At 39.1% G+C, this 19,196-nt stretch overlaps 1 protein-coding gene across 11 annotated transcripts in view; it reads right to left on the reverse strand.

The window, feature by feature from the left end:
- CKAP5 (cytoskeleton associated protein 5) overlaps positions 1 to 19,196 on the reverse strand; it is a 51,387-nt gene that overhangs the window by 30,360 nt on the left and 1,831 nt on the right. For 10 of the 11 annotated variants that reach the window (XM_085062508.1, XM_085062512.1, XM_085062511.1 and 7 more), the window contains exons 2-12: positions 10,957 to 11,048; positions 10,222 to 10,415; positions 8,902 to 9,108; positions 6,279 to 6,450; positions 5,204 to 5,336; positions 4,820 to 4,923; positions 4,337 to 4,450; positions 4,005 to 4,109; positions 1,357 to 1,446; positions 1,089 to 1,253; positions 204 to 332 (exon numbers count right to left, since the gene is read on the reverse strand). In XM_085062508.1, the coding sequence (XP_084918634.1) occupies positions 204 to 332; positions 1,089 to 1,253; positions 1,357 to 1,446; positions 4,005 to 4,109; positions 4,337 to 4,450; positions 4,820 to 4,923; positions 5,204 to 5,336; positions 6,279 to 6,450; positions 8,902 to 9,108; positions 10,222 to 10,415; positions 10,957 to 11,013 (1,470 nt within the window). In that variant the 5' untranslated portion in view covers positions 11,014 to 11,048. Of the gene's footprint in view, positions 1 to 203; positions 333 to 1,088; positions 1,254 to 1,356; positions 1,447 to 4,004; positions 4,110 to 4,336; positions 4,451 to 4,819; positions 4,924 to 5,203; positions 5,337 to 6,278; positions 6,451 to 8,901; positions 9,109 to 10,221; positions 10,416 to 10,956; positions 11,049 to 17,049; positions 17,102 to 19,196 lie in introns of those variants that run through there. The other variant, XM_085062507.1, reaches the window with a different exon arrangement.

Raw genomic sequence — 19,196 nt, forward strand, 5'->3', positions numbered from 1 at the left:
TTAATGCATTTTAGGTAGTACAAATAAAAAAAAACCAACTTGATAACACTGCAACATCAGTAACATTTAAGTAAAAAATACATCTTCAAAAATCTGTGCTGAAATTAACTGGGCTAAAGCATCCTCTTTCATCTTCTCTAGCCTAAGATGCATCTCAAATGGATAAATGGAGCTTTTTTTACAACATTTATAACAATACTCACCCGATCAAGCTTTAGTTTGTCTACATCTGCTAGAAAGGGATTCACTGCTTTCTCTCCAGCTACTTTCAAGGCAGTGCCTAATGCTTCAAATCCAGCATCTCTTACTTCAGGAGCGGAATCATTGATATGCTGCAGAAAAAGATACCTTATGTCATGTGATTTGTGGCTCATTTCTAAATATCTTCTGTATAAATCCCCTCCCTTTAATTAAAATCTAGATCTACTACAGAATAGTCCTTAACATTCCACAGAAAGAAAAAGGTTGTTTCTCACTTCTGTTTTCCTATGTACTGAACAAGTCTACTTTTTCTCAGATACAGCCATTTTCTCATCTTTGTGCCTTTCACACAGGAAGATGTTAATCATTCATGCATAAAACATCATGAAAGTTTGTAAGGAGTTTAAAGTTCTGCAATCTTGTTCAAATCTCCATTTTTTAAGCCAGGGATATTTTGCAACAAGAAAAAAGTATTCATTGCTATAATTTACACTGATAAATGCTCTAGTGTCACTGCTGTGTACGAATCAATGATAGCTGTTCTTCTATTCATAGTAAATGGTAGCATTCCAACAAAAACTTATTAGAGACGTGTGCAAGAAGCAAGTGGCAGTGTCTGGGAGTTTAAGAGTTTAAGTCATTGTCTTAATTTATTATAAACTTAGTGAGCCTACAGCTTCAAAAAAGCTAAGAAAAAGGAAACTAAATTTTTCCCCTGACAGTCGCCTTCAAGTTTGACATCAGTCAAAACTGACGCTGTGGGCTACACAACACACAATAACTCTCTGGTCTCTGCACTGCCTTTGGGTCTTTTTCCCCAAACAATCAAAGGCTTCACAACAGTCCTCAAGTCAATGCCAGACAAGTACCAACTCTTTCTGCTTTACCTTGAGAAGTGCAGCACAGAAAGGTTTTAACAGGCTTTTTGGCAGAGTAGAAGGTGTGCAGTGTCGGAAGCTTCTTGCAATGAAAAGGGATGTTTGTTGCTTAATTGTTGGGTTTTTGTTGTCCATGACTGCCAAAATATCTTCACTTATGTTCTGCAATGTGGTCTACAGTGTTGAATAAAAAAAGTCATTATTTCAGTAAAGAGAAAAGGAAATCAAAATTAAAGACAATTCTCAGACAGTGGGGAAATTTTCACTCTTTACTTACTGTAAGAAAGATTGCATCAATGGCCTCCTGTAGTGCCTGCACTACCTGGGGCTTCTTCTCTTTGAATTTCTCCAGGATTGTTGGAACAACCTATGGAAAAGGGAACAAGGATGTCAACCTCCTCTTCACTAATATAACTGGAAAGCCTGATAGTCTGCTCCCTGGTACTTTGCAGAGAAGCAGGTAATTCAAACATCCCAGCTGTACCCCTCCAGAGGTACACAACAGCAGTTGGAACTACTTGATTCTTGTTGATCTCTGATATTAAATTCATTCCAGTCACTCTTGACAAATACAGATTTTTGAATAATTTAGTAACAAAATGCAGACACATAAATTCACATAATTACAGATTAACACTCTGGAATACAGAGCAATAGAAAGGAGATAATCAATTTCACGCCATAAAGAGCGCTGTGCTCTTGTATTCTAAGAATCCAAGAAGGCATTTAACCTGTCCCCTCGTTCCCAGCTTTCTGATCAACACTAAGCACAGCTCATTAAGAGGTCCTGATCCACAGCTGACAAGATCTTGATTCTAAAGCAACTGTAATCCTCTCTGCAGGAATATTTTTCAGATCTATCACCTTGAAAAAGCACATCTGACAGTAAACTATGCCATACTGGAATCTGACAGCAATTTCTACCTAGACTAGGTGCTCAGTCAGTCACTGCTGAAAAAACAAATAAAATATTCAAGGAAAAAAACCCTAAAATACAAAAAGAAACCCCTACACGGCAGACATTCTCATGTGCCAGTAATATGAGCCGGTCCATTTTAGTATGCTCTCTGTAACTACTTTTGTCAGTGAGCCAGAAACATGCAGATCCTAACTGTGGAAAGCAGGCTATTTTCAAGATTTTCATAAACAACAGTTCATAGTTTGGAAGTAGTCAGAAGTTATAAGTTTCTTGCCTAACACAAAATAGATTTGCCTTCTACTCAGAAGCTGACCTATGTCATCTCAACCCCTTGTGACACACCATGACCTAGGCTCACGTGGTATCCTTTTTTTGGGCTGCAACCTCTAAATTTCCTGTTCTCAGACTTCAGCACTCAAAAAAAATTCAGATAATACAGATGGCACCAGAAAGATCATACATGCTACTGGAAGTGCTAGACACCCCTACACCCTACACAGAATGAAGTCATAAGGAGGAGATATTTAAAATAATTAAGCCTCTGTTTTAGAAAATGCTGACAGTCAGAATGAGTATTTTTTAATGTAGAAGTTAGAAGCCATATTCCATATGAGAGGGAGAGAAGAAAAATTAGTCCAGGGCTACAAGTACAGTCAGAGGTGAAGCTGGCACACATGTACTCAATTACAGTGAGTACTATGGTTCTATGCATTATTTCATCACTCTTATTAGAACACAGACTGCAGACTAACATTGCAGTCCTATATTTAACTAATAAGAGTTTATAATCACACAATTCCATCAACAATTCTGTTTTATAACACTTCAATTCCCACTCTCAGGAGAAGTCTACATCTTCCTTACAAGTAAATAAAACCAGTACACTAATCAAGTGAACTGCTAAAATAAGTACCGGGATTATGCAATTCAGAGCTGCCATTACAGTACTGAAAAAGTCTTCATCTCAACGTCATTTGCTTGGCAACCGCAGAGCTACACCCTTATTTTAGAAGCTTGGCTTTTTCAACACTAACTCTGTAGCTACAAGGGTTAACCTTTAGAAATCAACTATAAAACAGATGCAAGAAAGCTTTTAATAACTACAGACAGCTTTCAGAATGAAACTGACTGTCCAAACTGCTGTTCAGAGTTCAGGAGACTTGAATGTTTCTGAAGCAGTGAGATTCAGCAACTTTCCAAATCAGAGACAACACTACCGGCAGCCAGGCACATCAGTTCTCTGTCTCTAATCCCATTGCTTATCACATGAAAAATTTGATTGAGCAGCTTAAAGAACAGTAACACAAGCTTGAGAAACAAGTGAGAACTGCAGCTTATTTTAAAAGGTCCCTTTGATTCCAGATACTGGTTAAGCTTCTCTGTATCCTCTGGTATTAGCCGTTGGTAAGAGAAGAGCATCAAAGGAGAACAAATAGCACTAAACTGGATCATCAGAACATTTTGGTACCAAAAATCTCAAAAGTTTCGGCTATTGAAAGCAGACAAAAACCTCCACAAAACCCAGGCAACAAAGAAGCAGAACACCCACCACCTACCATCCCCCAACATTCCAAAAACCCAACCAACATAAAACATACACCGTGGAGGCGCTAAGTAGAACTCTGATTTAGATGCTGTTTTTTCCACTGTGGCCTACAAATGCATTCCTGTGGGGGTTTCTCTAGGATGAGGTAATGTAAATAAAGTTCATTTCATGGCAGAGCAATTTGATTTTCTTAGTACAAAGGATTTATATTGTAACAGAAAGTTTCATGGTGCTGAATATGAAAAAAAAGGTCATTTAAAACTTAATCTGCAAAGACCTCAGCAGGCATTTCAATGCTTGCTCTTTTAAGGGATAGGTAAGCATTCTTAATTGTACAAAGAATACCTTTGATAAATACCAAGGCTTGACAGGAAAAAAAAAAGGAAAAATAAAAAAAGAAAAAGGTGTCCAGCATCAATAAAATCAGAAAAAAAATGTACATACTTTTACTCTTACTTACATGCCCTGCATACTGTCCAAATTTCTTTCGGAGGCCTGTAGCTAGTCCAGCAAGGCATTTGGCAGCCAAAGCAACTAACATAACATTTGTATCCTTTCCAACAACCTGAAGAGAAAAAGCAAACCATGTTAAAGTCTGGAAATCCAAGCTCCAGAGACACAGAAGAATTTCTTACAACAGTCAGTAGGCCACGGATTGAGTTAATTCCACCACAGCTCAAGCTAGAAATTTTCTACTCATGAGTATTATATAAACCATAACTTTTAAACTATTATACAAATAAAATAAAAAAAATATTAAACTATATGGGCACTCTGGGTTTTATTTATTACCTTTTTGAGCACTTTCACCAAGTCTGCATAGTCTCCTGATTCCAACTTGGGATTTTTCACTAGCACTTCAACAGCCTCTAGAGCTTCTTTCCTTTCTTGCCACTTTTTTGCTTCCTGCAGAGCAAATAATTTACATTAATCTATAAATATAAACAGTTCTAGAGAAGCATACTTGCCACAAACCATAGATTAAAAACCTTAATTCCATCCTGAGAAAACCAAGGTCTCCCTATAGTTCAACATCAGTAATTGCAATGAAATAAGAAATACAGTCCTTTCCCAGGACACACCTCAGACCTTTAAAATTACAGCTTTCTTACTGCTAATCCAACTTTAAGACTTACTTGTGATAGTCTTTATTTTATTAGCACTAGTTTGTTATTATCCACGCAGCACTAAAGCACACAATGCAGAATACCCCTAAGTCTTCAGACTCATCAGCTACATGCAGAATTAACAGCTAGTATTTAAATTTATGCTTACTATTTTCTCATAGAAGTCTTTGGGAAGCTTGGAAAGAATTTCTACAGCTTCAAGTAACTCATACGCATCTACTTGTGGTACTGCCTCTTCCTCATCATCATCTCCTGCAACCAGCAAAGAGAAACATATAAGCAGAGTGACACAAAATTTTGACTAGAGGCTCATTGTTTAGAAAGTGCTATCAGCAGTTGTGATTTTGCTATTTCAAAAGACAGATACACTTCTGTGTAAAATTTCTGCCTCAGACACATTTTCTTCATGTGTAGTGCACTCCACGTTTTGCACCAGCTTGAGTAAGAGCTCCCTTACAATTTAATGCATTCCTTCACAAACTATATACAAGTAATATAACTGCCAATGAAGTTCAGAGATTAAATAGTTTACCTCCATCTGCATCTCCTCCAACTCCTTGCTGCTGCTCAAATTTTGCTTTCAGCTCCTGTTGGGAACGCAGGAATCTAGTCTGCTTAGGAGCAGCTGATGACACTTTGATCCATTCTTCTTCCAGTTCTTTTAGCTGCAAAAAAGGGAAAAGAATCATTTTATCAGAGACATTATGCACAGACTCCAAGACAAGAAACCCGTTACAGTTTTCCCATTTCACAGCCAAGATAGTACTACCTTTCAAGTTCTTTTTTTCTGCACTAAAGGAGTGACTTCACATTCACTGCTCAGAAGTCTTTGACTAAGTATATCCACAGAACAGAGTATTATTATTGCAAAGCATTTATGTAACAACAAACTGTAGAACAGTCAGAATGGTGTGGCCCCTCTGTAGACACTTTGAATCAAAAATGGCTGAGCATGAAGGAAGCTTTTCTTCACAGCCATGCTATTATTACACACTAAAAACAAAGATGAAACAAACACGCTGAGCTACACTTGATGAAACAGTTTGGGTTTTTTTAACCATGCCCTTTTAAAGCAAGCTACTGTTTTCCACCTGAACACAATTAACTCAAGTGGGTAGGAGGAAAGGATGCATAATAGAATATTTTGTCATTTTGAAACTTTATCAATCTATCATACTGCAATGCCACTTCCTGAAAGGAAAAAGTCACATCCTGAGCATCACCAGAAAAAGTATGAAGGAATACACAGAGGAAAGAATTTCAGGAAAAAAGAAAACTGAGAATGAAAGTGGTTGACTTGAAGACTTTCAGTGCAGGGGTCTTTTATAAAGGCAACCATTCTACCACATTCTACTGCTCAATCCCCATCCTCAGTTTCAATATGACACTTCACCCCACAACTTCATGTTATGTTCACAGCAACTAAACATTCTTATTATTTCCTTACAAATGACAAAGAGTGACCAACATTTTGGGTAAAGTTATACGAAGCAAAACAATTACATTCCAGCATTGACTTTAAGAATGCCCAACACCACAGAATGAGGGAGAATGAGCATCAAAGTGTTTTATCAAATGCTTTGGATACAGAACTACTTCCTCCATACCTGAACAGAATTTATGTTCTGCAATGGAGGTCTCAAAGCATCCCTTATCCAACGGTAGATCTCCACAGCAAGGAGCTTGGCTTCATCTCGAACAGCCTTTTCTCGAGACTCAAAAAGTTTTGGCAATACTTTGATGATTGGCTTCAGTGAGATTATCTTTGAACCAAATTCACTGAAAGTTTAACACACAGAGTAGCATCAGTTTCCAGGAACCAGGGAGTGATCCATAAATAATAACTTTTTTAAAAAAACAGTCCATGAACGTCTTCAAGTGCACATCTAGTGATTTTGTCATTTACACAAACCATTATGATAGATATTATTTTGTGATGCTACTGTAAAATTTAAGGAATATATACCCTATCAAAATTAACCTCCACACCCAGCTTGGAATCACAAAATCAGGCCTCTCAAATGACTTCAAATAACTTAATCCAATCTAGTACTTAAATCAGCTCCCTTGCCAAGGGGGAAAAGAGAGAAGGAAGAAAGAAGTTGTCTTTAGACCAAAATTTGTATGACCTATTTTTTTTTTTTTTTAATTCAGAATAGAATCTCCTTTGTCTACCCTTGCAGACAAACTGCAGTAAAAGCATTAGTCACTTTTCCACTTGTTAGACCAGATAATTATAGTGAGCTTGGGTCATCTTTGCAGAAAACACATGTGTTGAAATATGTGCCACTGAAAGGACACATAAAACAAGTTTCCCCAGCCAATCACCCTTCCTTGACAGAAGATTCTACACGCTGTTGCACTTAAAACACAAAACTTCCTGTTTCAATCACTGAGGAATGAGAACACAAGAACTTTCTTTTCAAATTCACAGTAAATTTAACTACTATAAGTATTAAGGCATCATATATAAATCACCTCAAAAGCAATATTTTTCTGATTCAGAAACATTTCTTAATTCTGAATTAATCTTTCGACCAATCACACTATTTCTTATGGTTCCCTCCAATTCAAGTTCTACCAAAAAAAAATTAGCAAAAAAGGCTGCTCAAGAACTTAAATCTACATGTTTCACTTCACAGAAATTCTAGTGCACATCATTTTATAGCCACACCAAATTTTAAAAATACTAAGTATTAAAACCTTCAAAAGAGGTCTTGGAAGTAACACAATTTAAATAAGTGAACAAATGAGTTGCCCAAGACTTTAATTTTTTTATCCTGACTCAAAAAGAGAGCATATTGGGAAAAGTGCTTATGCAAACTTTTTCTTATCTAATTCATGTAATCTAATTTAAGTAACAATACAAGAAAGAACAGAAACCATAGCACAAGAAAATACTAGAAACTAAACTAGTAATGCATTCAAGCTGCACACCTAGGTACAACACAAGACAAATTCTGTTCTCAATGCACAAAGCCTTGATAATTTTAAGTAAGCAACACAGCTCAGAGGCAGAAGATGGAGTTTAAGACATGAGGGCTCCAAGAGAGTATTTGATCTTAACATCACAAAGATAATAAACTGCATAAGAAAAAACCAGATGTGGCACATTTTATAGAAGTACTTAGTTGAAAGATATTGTGGAAGGTTATGCAGGTTCCTAATTACACTGCACTGTTAAAAGCACATTTAACTAGATATGGCAATTTAAAATAGCTAAAATATATTCATATAGCCTTATAAATATAGGGCAGTAGTTTTACTTAGCAGAAGCATAGGTAATATGTTAAGCCCAATGCTTTATTTTGACATTACAGAAGCCTGAAACAATTAGTTTGACAAGGATCATCTCTACGTATGCCTCAGCAAGTTCTCTGAAAGAATGTTGCATAAGGCCCTCTTCTCATACATTCTACAGTTTTCACATGAGCTACTTTACTCAGAAAGTACTAGTCCATCCATTAATTCCAAAATTATCTGTTTCCTTTAAAAAAAACCCTAATGACCAGTAAATTATAAATACACCAAGTATAAGAATTTCATAAAGCCCCAGTATTTTTCACTCAAAGGTGGCCAACACACTTGATGTGGAACCAAAAACTAATCTAATACTAAAGCCTACCACATCATCTTAAATGGGATTTGATTTTTAGGGAGCACTAGCAGCTCTCCTTTTAGTAAAGGAATTATTATATGGACAATAAAAGCTTACTGTGCAATGACCTTGTGGGTTTTTTTTTCCCTTTCTTACAAAAACACACACTGTGTACCCAATTAAACGTGCTCACATCAGTGGGCAAAACAGTGGTTTAAAAAAAACAAAAGAAGTGTACCAACTACATTTTAGTTTTCACATCAGTGAGTTTATTTCAGATATTCAAAAGACAAACTTCACAGTGTGGAACAAGACACACTAATCTTGCCCTTCCTTCAGAGGATGGGAAAACGGAAGTTTGGTAAACAGTTACCATGAATGAAAGAGATCCAGATGAGGCTTGTACAACACAGACAACACTCACATCTAACAAATCCCATGATGTTGTCAACTGTTGTCGTGAAGAAAAAAAACCAAAAAACAGTTCAGGAAAGATGCATTCTACTCAGCAATAACAAGGGCCTGCTAAAGACTTAAGCAATAAAATTAGACTCCACATATTGCTGGGGTGAGGAAAAAGGAAAAAGCAAAGAAGAAAACCCCAAAAAACCCATCAGGAATTAAAAGCTTACCTTAGTGCTCTCCTCAGTGTCTCTATACATGCTACTATGATTTTCGGGTTTTTGTTGTCCAGACCCTTTAATAATTCTTCTTGTATTGCCTCTCCTTTCTCAATTTCTATATACATTAGACATATATCTAGACCCAGCTCTTTTGCTCTGGCTTTTGGCTGATTGAACACTTTATTTACCACTCCAGATGCTACTTCTCCTGTTGTCCTGAAAGATGAGAGAGTATTACTTTTGGAACATTTACATGAATTAAGTGTTCTACATTGTTACCCACAGAAAGAAACACACACAACACTGAAACCAGATTAAAACCCAGTAAGTCTTCACATAAAAGGGACTATATCCTAAGCTAACCTTGAAGGTAACAACCTTTTGTAAGGGATGACTTCAACATCTAGTTTAATTAAAAGAACACAGATCACAGTTAACACGATTCTAATACCAGACTACGCCAGTGAATAGTAGACATTCTGAAGATATATTAACGTACTCTAGTTGAGGTGCACAAATAAATGCCATGTCCTGGAATTGTATATGTTGCAATATGTTAACTGTACCAATACATAATCCCAGCACAGTATTTCACATATACTTCCAAGCTTCAGAAAAACTGAATAATTTACAACACCTTTAAATCAAGGAGTGTGCAAGGTTGTTAGTTTTTTAAACAAAGCTTTGGGTTTATTTTTTTTTGATTTTTGAGTAAGACTTTTATTCACCTAATCAGGTTGCAAAGTCAGTAGATCAAAGCACTAATCTAGCCTGATACGTGCTGTTTTATTTCACCCTCAGGAGCATGGCCTATTTCATGGGCTAGACAACAGAGAAGTACTAAAAAACATCTGGTGAAGAAATCGGCAGGTATGAAGATTCATAATGGTTATGCTGGATGCAACTTCACATAAACATACCTACATTTTATCTCCTGTACAAATTTCACAAATATCCCCCTGGAAAACAGGCTCCCTGTACAGATAAGACTGTTTAAATCAAACAAGAACAGAGATTCCAGTTCACAGCACTTACACCACCATATTACTGATTCATTTCTTTTAGCCATTTCAGAAATTTTCACTACTGCCTACAATAGTTTTTTAGAACACTGTAAGCAATTTGTGACAAATTCATATGCACAAGGAGGCCATCCACAAGGAAAGCCTGCCATTCGGCAAGTCCTCTGGATTAGAAAACAAGTTCTACTCTTAACAATAGAGACCAGAATTGTTAGTGGCCACTGGACAATTTACATTTAGCTGGAGCCTCAGAGAGGCACATTAAGCTGTCCTAACAGCCCTAGAGCAGCAAGAAAAGGCTACTTACTTCCCAGCTACGTGAGCATTTTCAATATAAGCAAGTGCTGCTTCCAGTCCTTTCAGCTGAGCCACTGCATTGGAGTCAGTCACAAATTTCTTTATCAATCCAAGATACTTGGACCATTCAGGACTCTTTTCATCATCTATCTTCTGGAAGAGCTTAAGGGCTTCTTCATAACCGTTTAATCTGGCTTTCCATAGCTGAAAGCAGAAATTGGACATTTCGATGTTGTGCTAGTACAACCTTAACTCACCAATCTCACAAAGCTCTTCAATCATATTTGAAAGTACACTCAGTAAGCTGGCACCTGCAGATTTCTCTTCAGTGTCTATATGAGTAACATATAGACAGGACAAAATACTTGGTCTTTTCCTGCCAAGAATGATCTGGATAAAGAGACACCAGTCTTCCCCACTGATCTGTTTAAGTTCTAGCAACCACCAATGAGAAGGTGGGAGTCCAACAATAGTTTCAGCAACAGATGAGTAATTTCTCCATGTGAATGAGTGTACTGATCTTTCCGTGCATAAGCTTACACCATATAACACTACTAAAATCTCCTTAATAAAGGTTATTCAGACCCTAGGTTGGATAGAGGTGATGCAGTTTCAGATCTGTTAATACCCACACCATGCAGCTATCAAGATTACCTGACTAGGATGTATTTAGATAGAAAAGCACTACAAAATCATCACAAGCAGAGATACACAGCAAGCCAAATCCAAAACCAAGGTTTCCTACCTTGTGTTCACACTTCTGATCAATGGGCAGTTTCATCCACTCACTGTCATCCGCCATTGTAAATCAGGCTCTCTCTATAACTACAGTAATTTCTGTGGAGATAAGGACAAGTTAAAAAACAGAAAAATCTATGTTGGGTGTATACACACTTTTACTTAAAAATGCAAAACCACAAAACACACAAACAAAAAATCACAACCAAACAAAACCAAACAAACAAACCTCCCCCCAGAGAAAAAAAAAAGAGTTCTGTAGCAAATCTCATTGCTAATACACAATCCAAGGTTGTACTTATATTTAGATAAACACTTTCAAGACCAAACCACTATTTTAGCCAAAAAAGCATGTGGAATATAACCTCACCAAAGCTTAAGGAAGCATGTACTACAGCTAAGGCACTAAGCCAAAATGAGTTCCCATCAACCCTAAAAACTGACTTTTACTGACACGTGCTTTCAGCAACAGGTGCCATGAATCAGCGTCACAAAATAATCAGAGTGTAAGGAAAGTAATTTCAACAACTTTACAAACAGTGCTACTGAAATGAACAGTTACAGAGAAGAACAAAACCCATTTCTGCCCTAATTCTAATGTAGCAAGCGTCAGCAACTGTCAACAAGAGATCAGTTTCTTGCCACGTGTAGGGCTCAAATCCTTACTCATTCAAGTTTACATGGCTTCCCCCTTCCCTTTAGATTAAAATAAGAACACTGACTATTAGGGTATGACAGATGAGCTCTCAGGCTCAATGCCCATCTCAGACTTATTGTACAACTAACCTGACTGCTCAGAAAATAATGAGAGAAGATGTCTGATGCAGAGAGATCAGCAAAATTAAAACAGCAGCAGCAGTAAAAAGGGCTCCCAGTGTTATTTATATGAACAAAATCAAACCAGAGAGGGAGCAACACATTTCAACACACCAGTTTAAATGCACAGACCAAGACCAAAACTCTATAACCTGGCCAATTACAGAGCAATTTATCGCTACAGGCATAGAAGTACACAACACTAGCAGAGTACTCCTAACAGAAATTCAGCCTATACCACCAAAGCTGTATACATCAGCCTACAAAGTATTTCACCTAATACTCAGAGGTTCTCTGCAGAAAATGAATCCCATGAATTAGGGGTGTATTTTCACTCACATAAATTAATATAAACAAGTTCTTCAAAGCCTTCTGTCAGCCACACAACACTAACACACACAGCTAACTCGAGAGCAAAATTAGGTTAGCAACAGCCCACAGTAAAAACAGCCTTTTTTATTCCTTCCTGGATTAGTTAGAAGATACTTTAAAAAAAGTAACAACCCAACCTCCCAGTAATTAAAAAGAATAATTATAAGAAACACAAAGAACTCCAAAAACCCTACCTGTCACCAACACACATCCCCTTAAAGTAAATTACACTAAGCTTACCTGAAGTATTTACAAGTTCCTATTGACGTTAATACTATTCTCATTATAACTGCATACACTATTAACTTACCCAACAGCAGAAAAACAAGAGTCAATGTCAGAACACAAGTTGACTGCCTACATGAACAAGTGTATCCAAGCATTATTATGATTTGTCCATCTCATTTCCTTTCTCATCAAAACAAACAACAATATGGATATTTTTTGACATCAGCACAGTGGTAACAAGAAGTGTGCTACTAAAGAAAGAAAAAGTTTTTTTTTGGGAGGGCCAGAGAATTGTAAACCACTGAGAATGAAAAGATCTGCTCATTGTGTAAGAAAAGTACTCAGAAGTGAAGCTACCTATAACCCATTCTATTGAACTGTTAATTCTCTTTCACCATGTCTTTAATGTTCAACTTAATAAAAACAAAAAAAAACCCTAGTCACATCATTCCTCCAAGTCAGGAATTGACAAAAAAGGTACTCAAAATTAAAATTTACAAAGAGAATAGAACTCAAGCTTTGAAAGGCCATACCAGCCCCAAACAATCATAAGAGGTCGAAAAGGCAACAAAGTTACTACATCCAAACCCCATCAGTCCCTTGTGATGGATCTGCTTTCACCTGTTTAAATTCCTGCTTATGTTTTCTCTGCCCAAACCTCTCATTTGTTCTTTCAACACTCCTTCAGCCTACTGAGAGAGTTCAAAATTAAATAGAAATCAACAGACTCCTAATTCAAATTCAATGCATTTTACCTATTAAAAAACCCAACCAAACAAAAAACCCCAAAACCCAGTTACACCAAAATACAAGAAAAAGCTCCCATAGCCAAAAGCAAAGCACTCAAACACAGAGGTGGGGCATAAAATTTATCTATGAATGTGATGCCTTCTCTCCAAAAGCAAAAAATGAGACTGAATTCACACAAAAAGCTTTTCAAACAGCTTGCTACCAATGGATGCAGGAATGCCCCAGAGTAAACACAGTTTCCAGCAGCAGAACTCCCCATCACTCAAGTGAGTTCTGCAGCTGAGTGCCGTCAGCAAAGATAGCTTTGCCAGTGTAAACTGAGCTTCCCATTAGGAATATGTTCATTTTAATCCACCGGTATAGAAATAATGGAGTACTTCCTCAGTGTGGAGGCAGATATAATAGATAAATAGATGCAGTGGTCACTGCCCAAAGTCACATACATCTTTGCAATGAACAAGCAGAGTGAACTTTATAGAAAATTAGGTAGTTCTGATTCCTAATCAGAAACTTGGAACTAATTCAAGCTATTGCCTCTTTATATTTTCTGTTGAAGAACACATGAGAAACCAAGGACAACAGTTATTCTCAATAAAAATGGGAAGAAAGCACTAATACACCTGCCAGCAACAGAAACACCAGGATAAAATCATGGCACCTGTACTAGACATCTACATTCTGTTCTTTTAGAAAACTGTCAAAAGCATGATCTTCCTACTTCAACAATGAAAAGAAACATTTATTTCTCTCCAGAGACCAGTTCTGCCAAGGAAAGAAGTCTTATTGTAGGACAGTCCTCAGTCAAGTACTACAAACCTCAATTCAGTTCAAACTCTAAAGTCAATAGCAACTCTATTAAAAAGGCTTGTCCATTACAAGACTGATACTAATTTACAATTATTTTTACTCTTACACACATACAACAGTTCACTGCCACAAAGTGCAACCTCTTGCTTGTACACTAGTGATACATTACAGAATCTAGAAGAAAAGGGTCTAGGACTTTCCTTCCCAACATCACAATGTACTTAACTTGGGAGGATCTCACGTGATAAGAGACATGGAGAGGAGAGTTGAACGACCATGAAACTGCGTTTCACTTATTTTTTTTCAGTCTGGTCAACTCAGATCCCCTGCTATTTTTAGTCATTAATATCTACAATCGATAGTTCAATTACAAAATGGGTTAAGTTGCCTTCTGCACTGAATCTGGCATCTAAAAATAGTGATAAAATTATACTCCCCCCAGTAATTTACAAATCCCTTTAGAACAGCCAATTTCTCAGAAAGTATTCCACGGTCACAGAGGGAAAGCTCCTTCTTCAACATCCAGTCTTTCTAGCTTCATCACTGCTCATATCTGTCCTAATGCCAAGATTTTGTACTGTCTACATCTTGCATTTACCAGAATAGAAGACTGCTGTTTCTCTTTTCAATTAAGTCATTGGGTTCTGGATGATCATAGAGTATCCCACATTTGAAAAAAAGGTTTTTCTTAAAAGCTTCTTTGCAAAGACATATAAAGTTCAAGTCATTACTTCTCAACATCCAAATAGCAAGTGGCCTCATTATATGATACCACAGCTAAATTCTGTTATTATTAGTGAATTTGCAGCAATGAAGAGTTTGACCTACATAGATGTTTTTTTCGTAACCACAACTTGGAACAAAACAAATTAAATCTTTCGGTAACAACATTCATTTTGGTAGAATCCAGAAAACAAGACCTCTGAAGCAACTGAGCCATCAAAGTAAGTTTTACGAGAGACATTTGTCATAAAAGTGGTCAATGCAACATCTCCAAAAGCAAGTCACCCGAGAAATCTGTAGTGGAGATGAATAACAAATCTTCCTTGACAGTTCTTGGCAGGGAAAGTTTATATTATGGAACAGTCAGAAAAGGAAGACCATCAAGAAAAGAACAGGATCTTTTGAAAGGAGATCACGCAAAGTGTGGCAAGAGTGGAAAGCATTTACAAGACAGCACAAATGTAAGAATTTGAAACATAAGAGTAAGAATTCCCAATTGAATATAAGTAGGTTTGGGAAACAATTTGTCAACACATGAAAAGATTGTGGGAAAGTATCAAAATATCGAAGTTTGGATTAACCATGAACTACTCTGAACAGCTCCTACTGAACTTCTAAACAAATGCTTTTCATGCTACAATTTTGAGAGCTGAATAGCATCAACATTATAGCTTATAGTATGGGGTACTGTTCAGGAAAAGTCTTTACATCATTAACATTCTGAAATGTGATTTCTTTTGAAGCATATACATTCATCACCTATCACTATATTTTATTGTGAAGTGTCAGCTTCCAGACCATTTTCTACAGAAGACATACAATGGCAAACTAGGAAGCCATTTAATGCTAAACAAAACCAGCTGTTTATTGATACTGATTGTCTACTTCTCCCTAATCACATTCAACATTGAATATTACTCTTGTACAAGAACATCATCAAGTATTTTCATATTTTGAAAGATTCTCAAAAACATTACTCACGAATAAGTTCTGAGAAATCAAGACAAGTCTTTTTAAAGGAAAAATGCGTTTGAAACGCTCCTATACAGTGGGGCACATATTTGGAGTGTATATAGTTGGTTGTCACATTTCAGACAAAACTATACTTCTTGGCAGACAGATCTCTATTAGTGCAGCCACAGTGCTCTTAGCAGAAATATTGTTTGTTTGTTTATTTGTTTAATGGCAGTTTTGGGTCATATTTGCTCTTTGGCTCTGAAATGATGAAGTTTCACTTTCTTAGAAGTTTAGGCCAACATGTTTGTTTTTTTTTTTGGTGTATTTGCCAGCCAAACCTTCCCATTAGATACAACACAAAGTAGCTCAGAGAAAAGGTTGAAGACTTAAGTAATCATAAGAGAGTAGATAATTAAAAAAATAATAGAATTTTAAAGACCGGCATTTTCAATTGACAGATGAATTAGAAGTTGCAATACACAGACTCTTGATGAAAGAATAGCAAGATCCCAGAATAATGAACAGAAAAAGGAGAAATGCATGCTAAAGGAAAGCTACTGCTTCAGCAGCAATGAAATGGCATTCAAGAACAAACAGCATTAAATTCTGTCTTGCCTGCTCTAACTTGTATGTCTTAACTCACCTCAGTGAAATTTTACCACCACAAATGACAAGTTACTGGTAAGGTGTATGAATACCTAACTTCTCTGGAAAAATATGTTTTAACACATGGCCTCGGAAAGCAATCAAGGCTGTTCTTTTCCACTCATCTAAAACTGCGAGACAATGCAAAATAAACTGACCTTCTGTTACAGCTAAGACCAAAAGCAATTTGTAACCGCATGGGTAAGCCTGGAGTGAAGCCAGTCTTACGGTGCGGAGAAGGGCAAAAGGGAAAAGGGCAACCCACGGGCAGGTGCACAGGCATGCACTGACATACTTCTAAGGGTGGACGGCTGGAGTGAAAGATGTCAGTGGGACTGTGCTTGTAAGCAGCAAAGTCCCCTATCCCTCAAGGGGTTTACAAAGCTCGGGCATGAAAAGGCTTATGTGATGTTCTTTAAAAGGACGGTCTGAACTAATGATGAAGGAAAGCTCCCGCGGAGACATCACCGTCCACTAGCTCCCTCCTTCTCAAAGGGAAGCTCCCTCCAGCACGGCTTCCCTCTGCAACTAGCGGCGCCCCCGCCATCCGCAGCAGCTTCCAGAAGAGCACTCCCTCCACTTCTGCCCGCAGCCCCAGATGCGTGCCCACAGCCCGGCGATGTTTCCCGTACCGCGGGTGTCTGGCCGCAGGCCGCGGCCGGGCACGGCGAGCAGGCCGCCCGCCCGCCCGGCATTGTCTCTGCCCGCCGCCCCCGCCCCATGGCCGGGCCTGGCCGAGTCGGGCCCCGCCAGCGCCGCCGCGCAAAGCCCGCGGCTCGGCCGGGCCTGGCCGGACACTCACCCTGACAGCTCCGGGCCGGCTCCCGGCGGCAGCGGGCGGGAACCGCGGGCGGGCCGGGACGAGCCCCTCCCCGCCGCGGGCGGGGCTCGGGGCGCCGCGGCCGCACCTGGGCGGGAGCCGGCCCGCTCCGGGGCCAGACAAAGGCGGGTAGGGCAGGGCAGAGCAGCGCCGGCCCGGCCGCGCTCACCCCGCAGCGGCCCCGGGGACATCCCGCTCCCCTCCCGCCGCCGCCGAGCAGCCCCCGCGGGGCCGGCCGGGCGGCAGCGCACGCTGCCAGGCCCTGCCGGCGGCTGTGGTGCCGTCTCTCGGCAGGGAAGGGGCCGCCGGGCCGGCGACCAGTGACCAGCTTGGCCCGCCAGGCCTGCTGTCCGCATGAGTCACACCCCGTACGCCCATACCCGTCAGAACAATTACTGCTCTAACAGGGGGAGCTGCGGTCATAGCCGACCATGCAGCACACATTATCCCAGGCCACCAATCATCCAGCAATCCCTAACTGAAGGAGGGAGCGGTTCTGAAACCGACAGGAGGAAGGCCCGCCGTGGGGAAGGGCAAACAGTGCCTTCCAAAGGAGGGACGAACGAAGAACCTGGCACCATTCCATCCCCGCATTTCGTGCTGCTGCGAGATGTGTAATGACAGCACTCTGGTGGAGCTGATTCATCAGCAATCTCTCTAGCCCATCGTCTGACATTTTGAGATGCTTTTTCTATAGCGACAATAGCAACTGAAGAAGCTGGTATGGTGGAATCTGGGTGTCACTAGCTTGCTCCTCAAAAGAGCATCAAGCCATGTGATGCAAGGCTGTATTTCTCCAGCCATCTTTTCAGCTAGCTGAAGAAAGAAGCCTCTTCCAGGCATTGCCAGAACCAACCACACTCCCTACTGAATAATTGTCCAGTTACTTTTCCTACCACCTCACTCTACCCCTGCAACAGGAAGGCACGAACATGCGCAGCAGCTTCTGCTTTTCAACATCTGACATTTGCAGCAATCGAGCCGTCTAGAGACAACCCCAGACAATGTACAAGTGCTCAGGTCAAGAGACTTTATTCAAACAAGCCAGAGCAACGCTACCTGGTGCTAGGCAGTATTTAGTTTAAACACAAGGGTACAAGGCTTTTCAATGTCACTCCGGAACTCCACCCCTTTAACATGAACCACTGGGAACAGTCTACAACAAAGCATCAGCAACGACAGCAACACCATTATTAGTCTTGAAACCAACCACTCTGCTACAAGTGCAGATGGCTTTTATGCCTTCCGAACCTGGCAGAGACTTGACAAACCATTTACATTAAATAGCTTACAAAAAATTAGCAATAAAAGTTTATACATTTCTTTTGTAAACCATATAAGGACCAGCTGCTGGTAACGTGGAACAGAGGAGAGATATGAATGGGGAAAAAGGGAGCCAGATGAACACTGACCGTGATTTTAAAAACCTTAATTAGAAGGTTTGCAAGTATTTACATTTCTCAAGTGTCCTTCCTGTCATACATCACTACACAACAAAATACTCCAAATTAGATAATTCAGATAGTTATTTTTACTCCACAAAACATTCAGAGCAGTTTCTAACTGTATGTCCTGTTCAAGATGTGCATCAGTGAAGTACAAGAAGGGGCAAACAGAAGTGTGCTACATTTGCAAAGACAACATGCCAAGCGCATTTTAGCTGTAAATTTATCACTGAACACAGAGTGAAACAATTTATAACATTACATCGAAATCCAGGTTTTCTGCACTATTAAATGGAAACAAGATTTTCCCAATGTTTTAGCAGACACTGGTATGAGAGCACAGCCCCACCACAGCAGACCATGTTTTCAGAAGCAGAGGCCCAAGCTTACATAACTGGCTCATACAAGGGAAAGGCCAAGAGCCAGCATGAAAGTTAAGTCCGACAAAATACACGTCCTATGTGTACAAGAACCAGGAATCATGTTCCATCACCATGCATTCCCTTTTTCATATTAGGGTATCAAAGGAGAAGCCTTCCATCAGCACAGATCTAAAGTAGTCTGAGTAACTCCCATACTTCTAAAATTCAATTTTTTTTTCATCAAGTTGTCACATAATTTTTCCCACAGTTGTTCCCCTAGTTAGTGGACCCCAGTTCACATTTTTGAGAATTACCTTCAATA

This window comes from Lichenostomus cassidix, chromosome 5 (genome assembly GCF_008360975.1).
Source record: "Lichenostomus cassidix isolate B80296 chromosome 5, HeHo_3.0, whole genome shotgun sequence".
Classification (NCBI taxonomy): Eukaryota; Metazoa; Chordata; class Aves; order Passeriformes; family Meliphagidae; genus Lichenostomus; species Lichenostomus cassidix.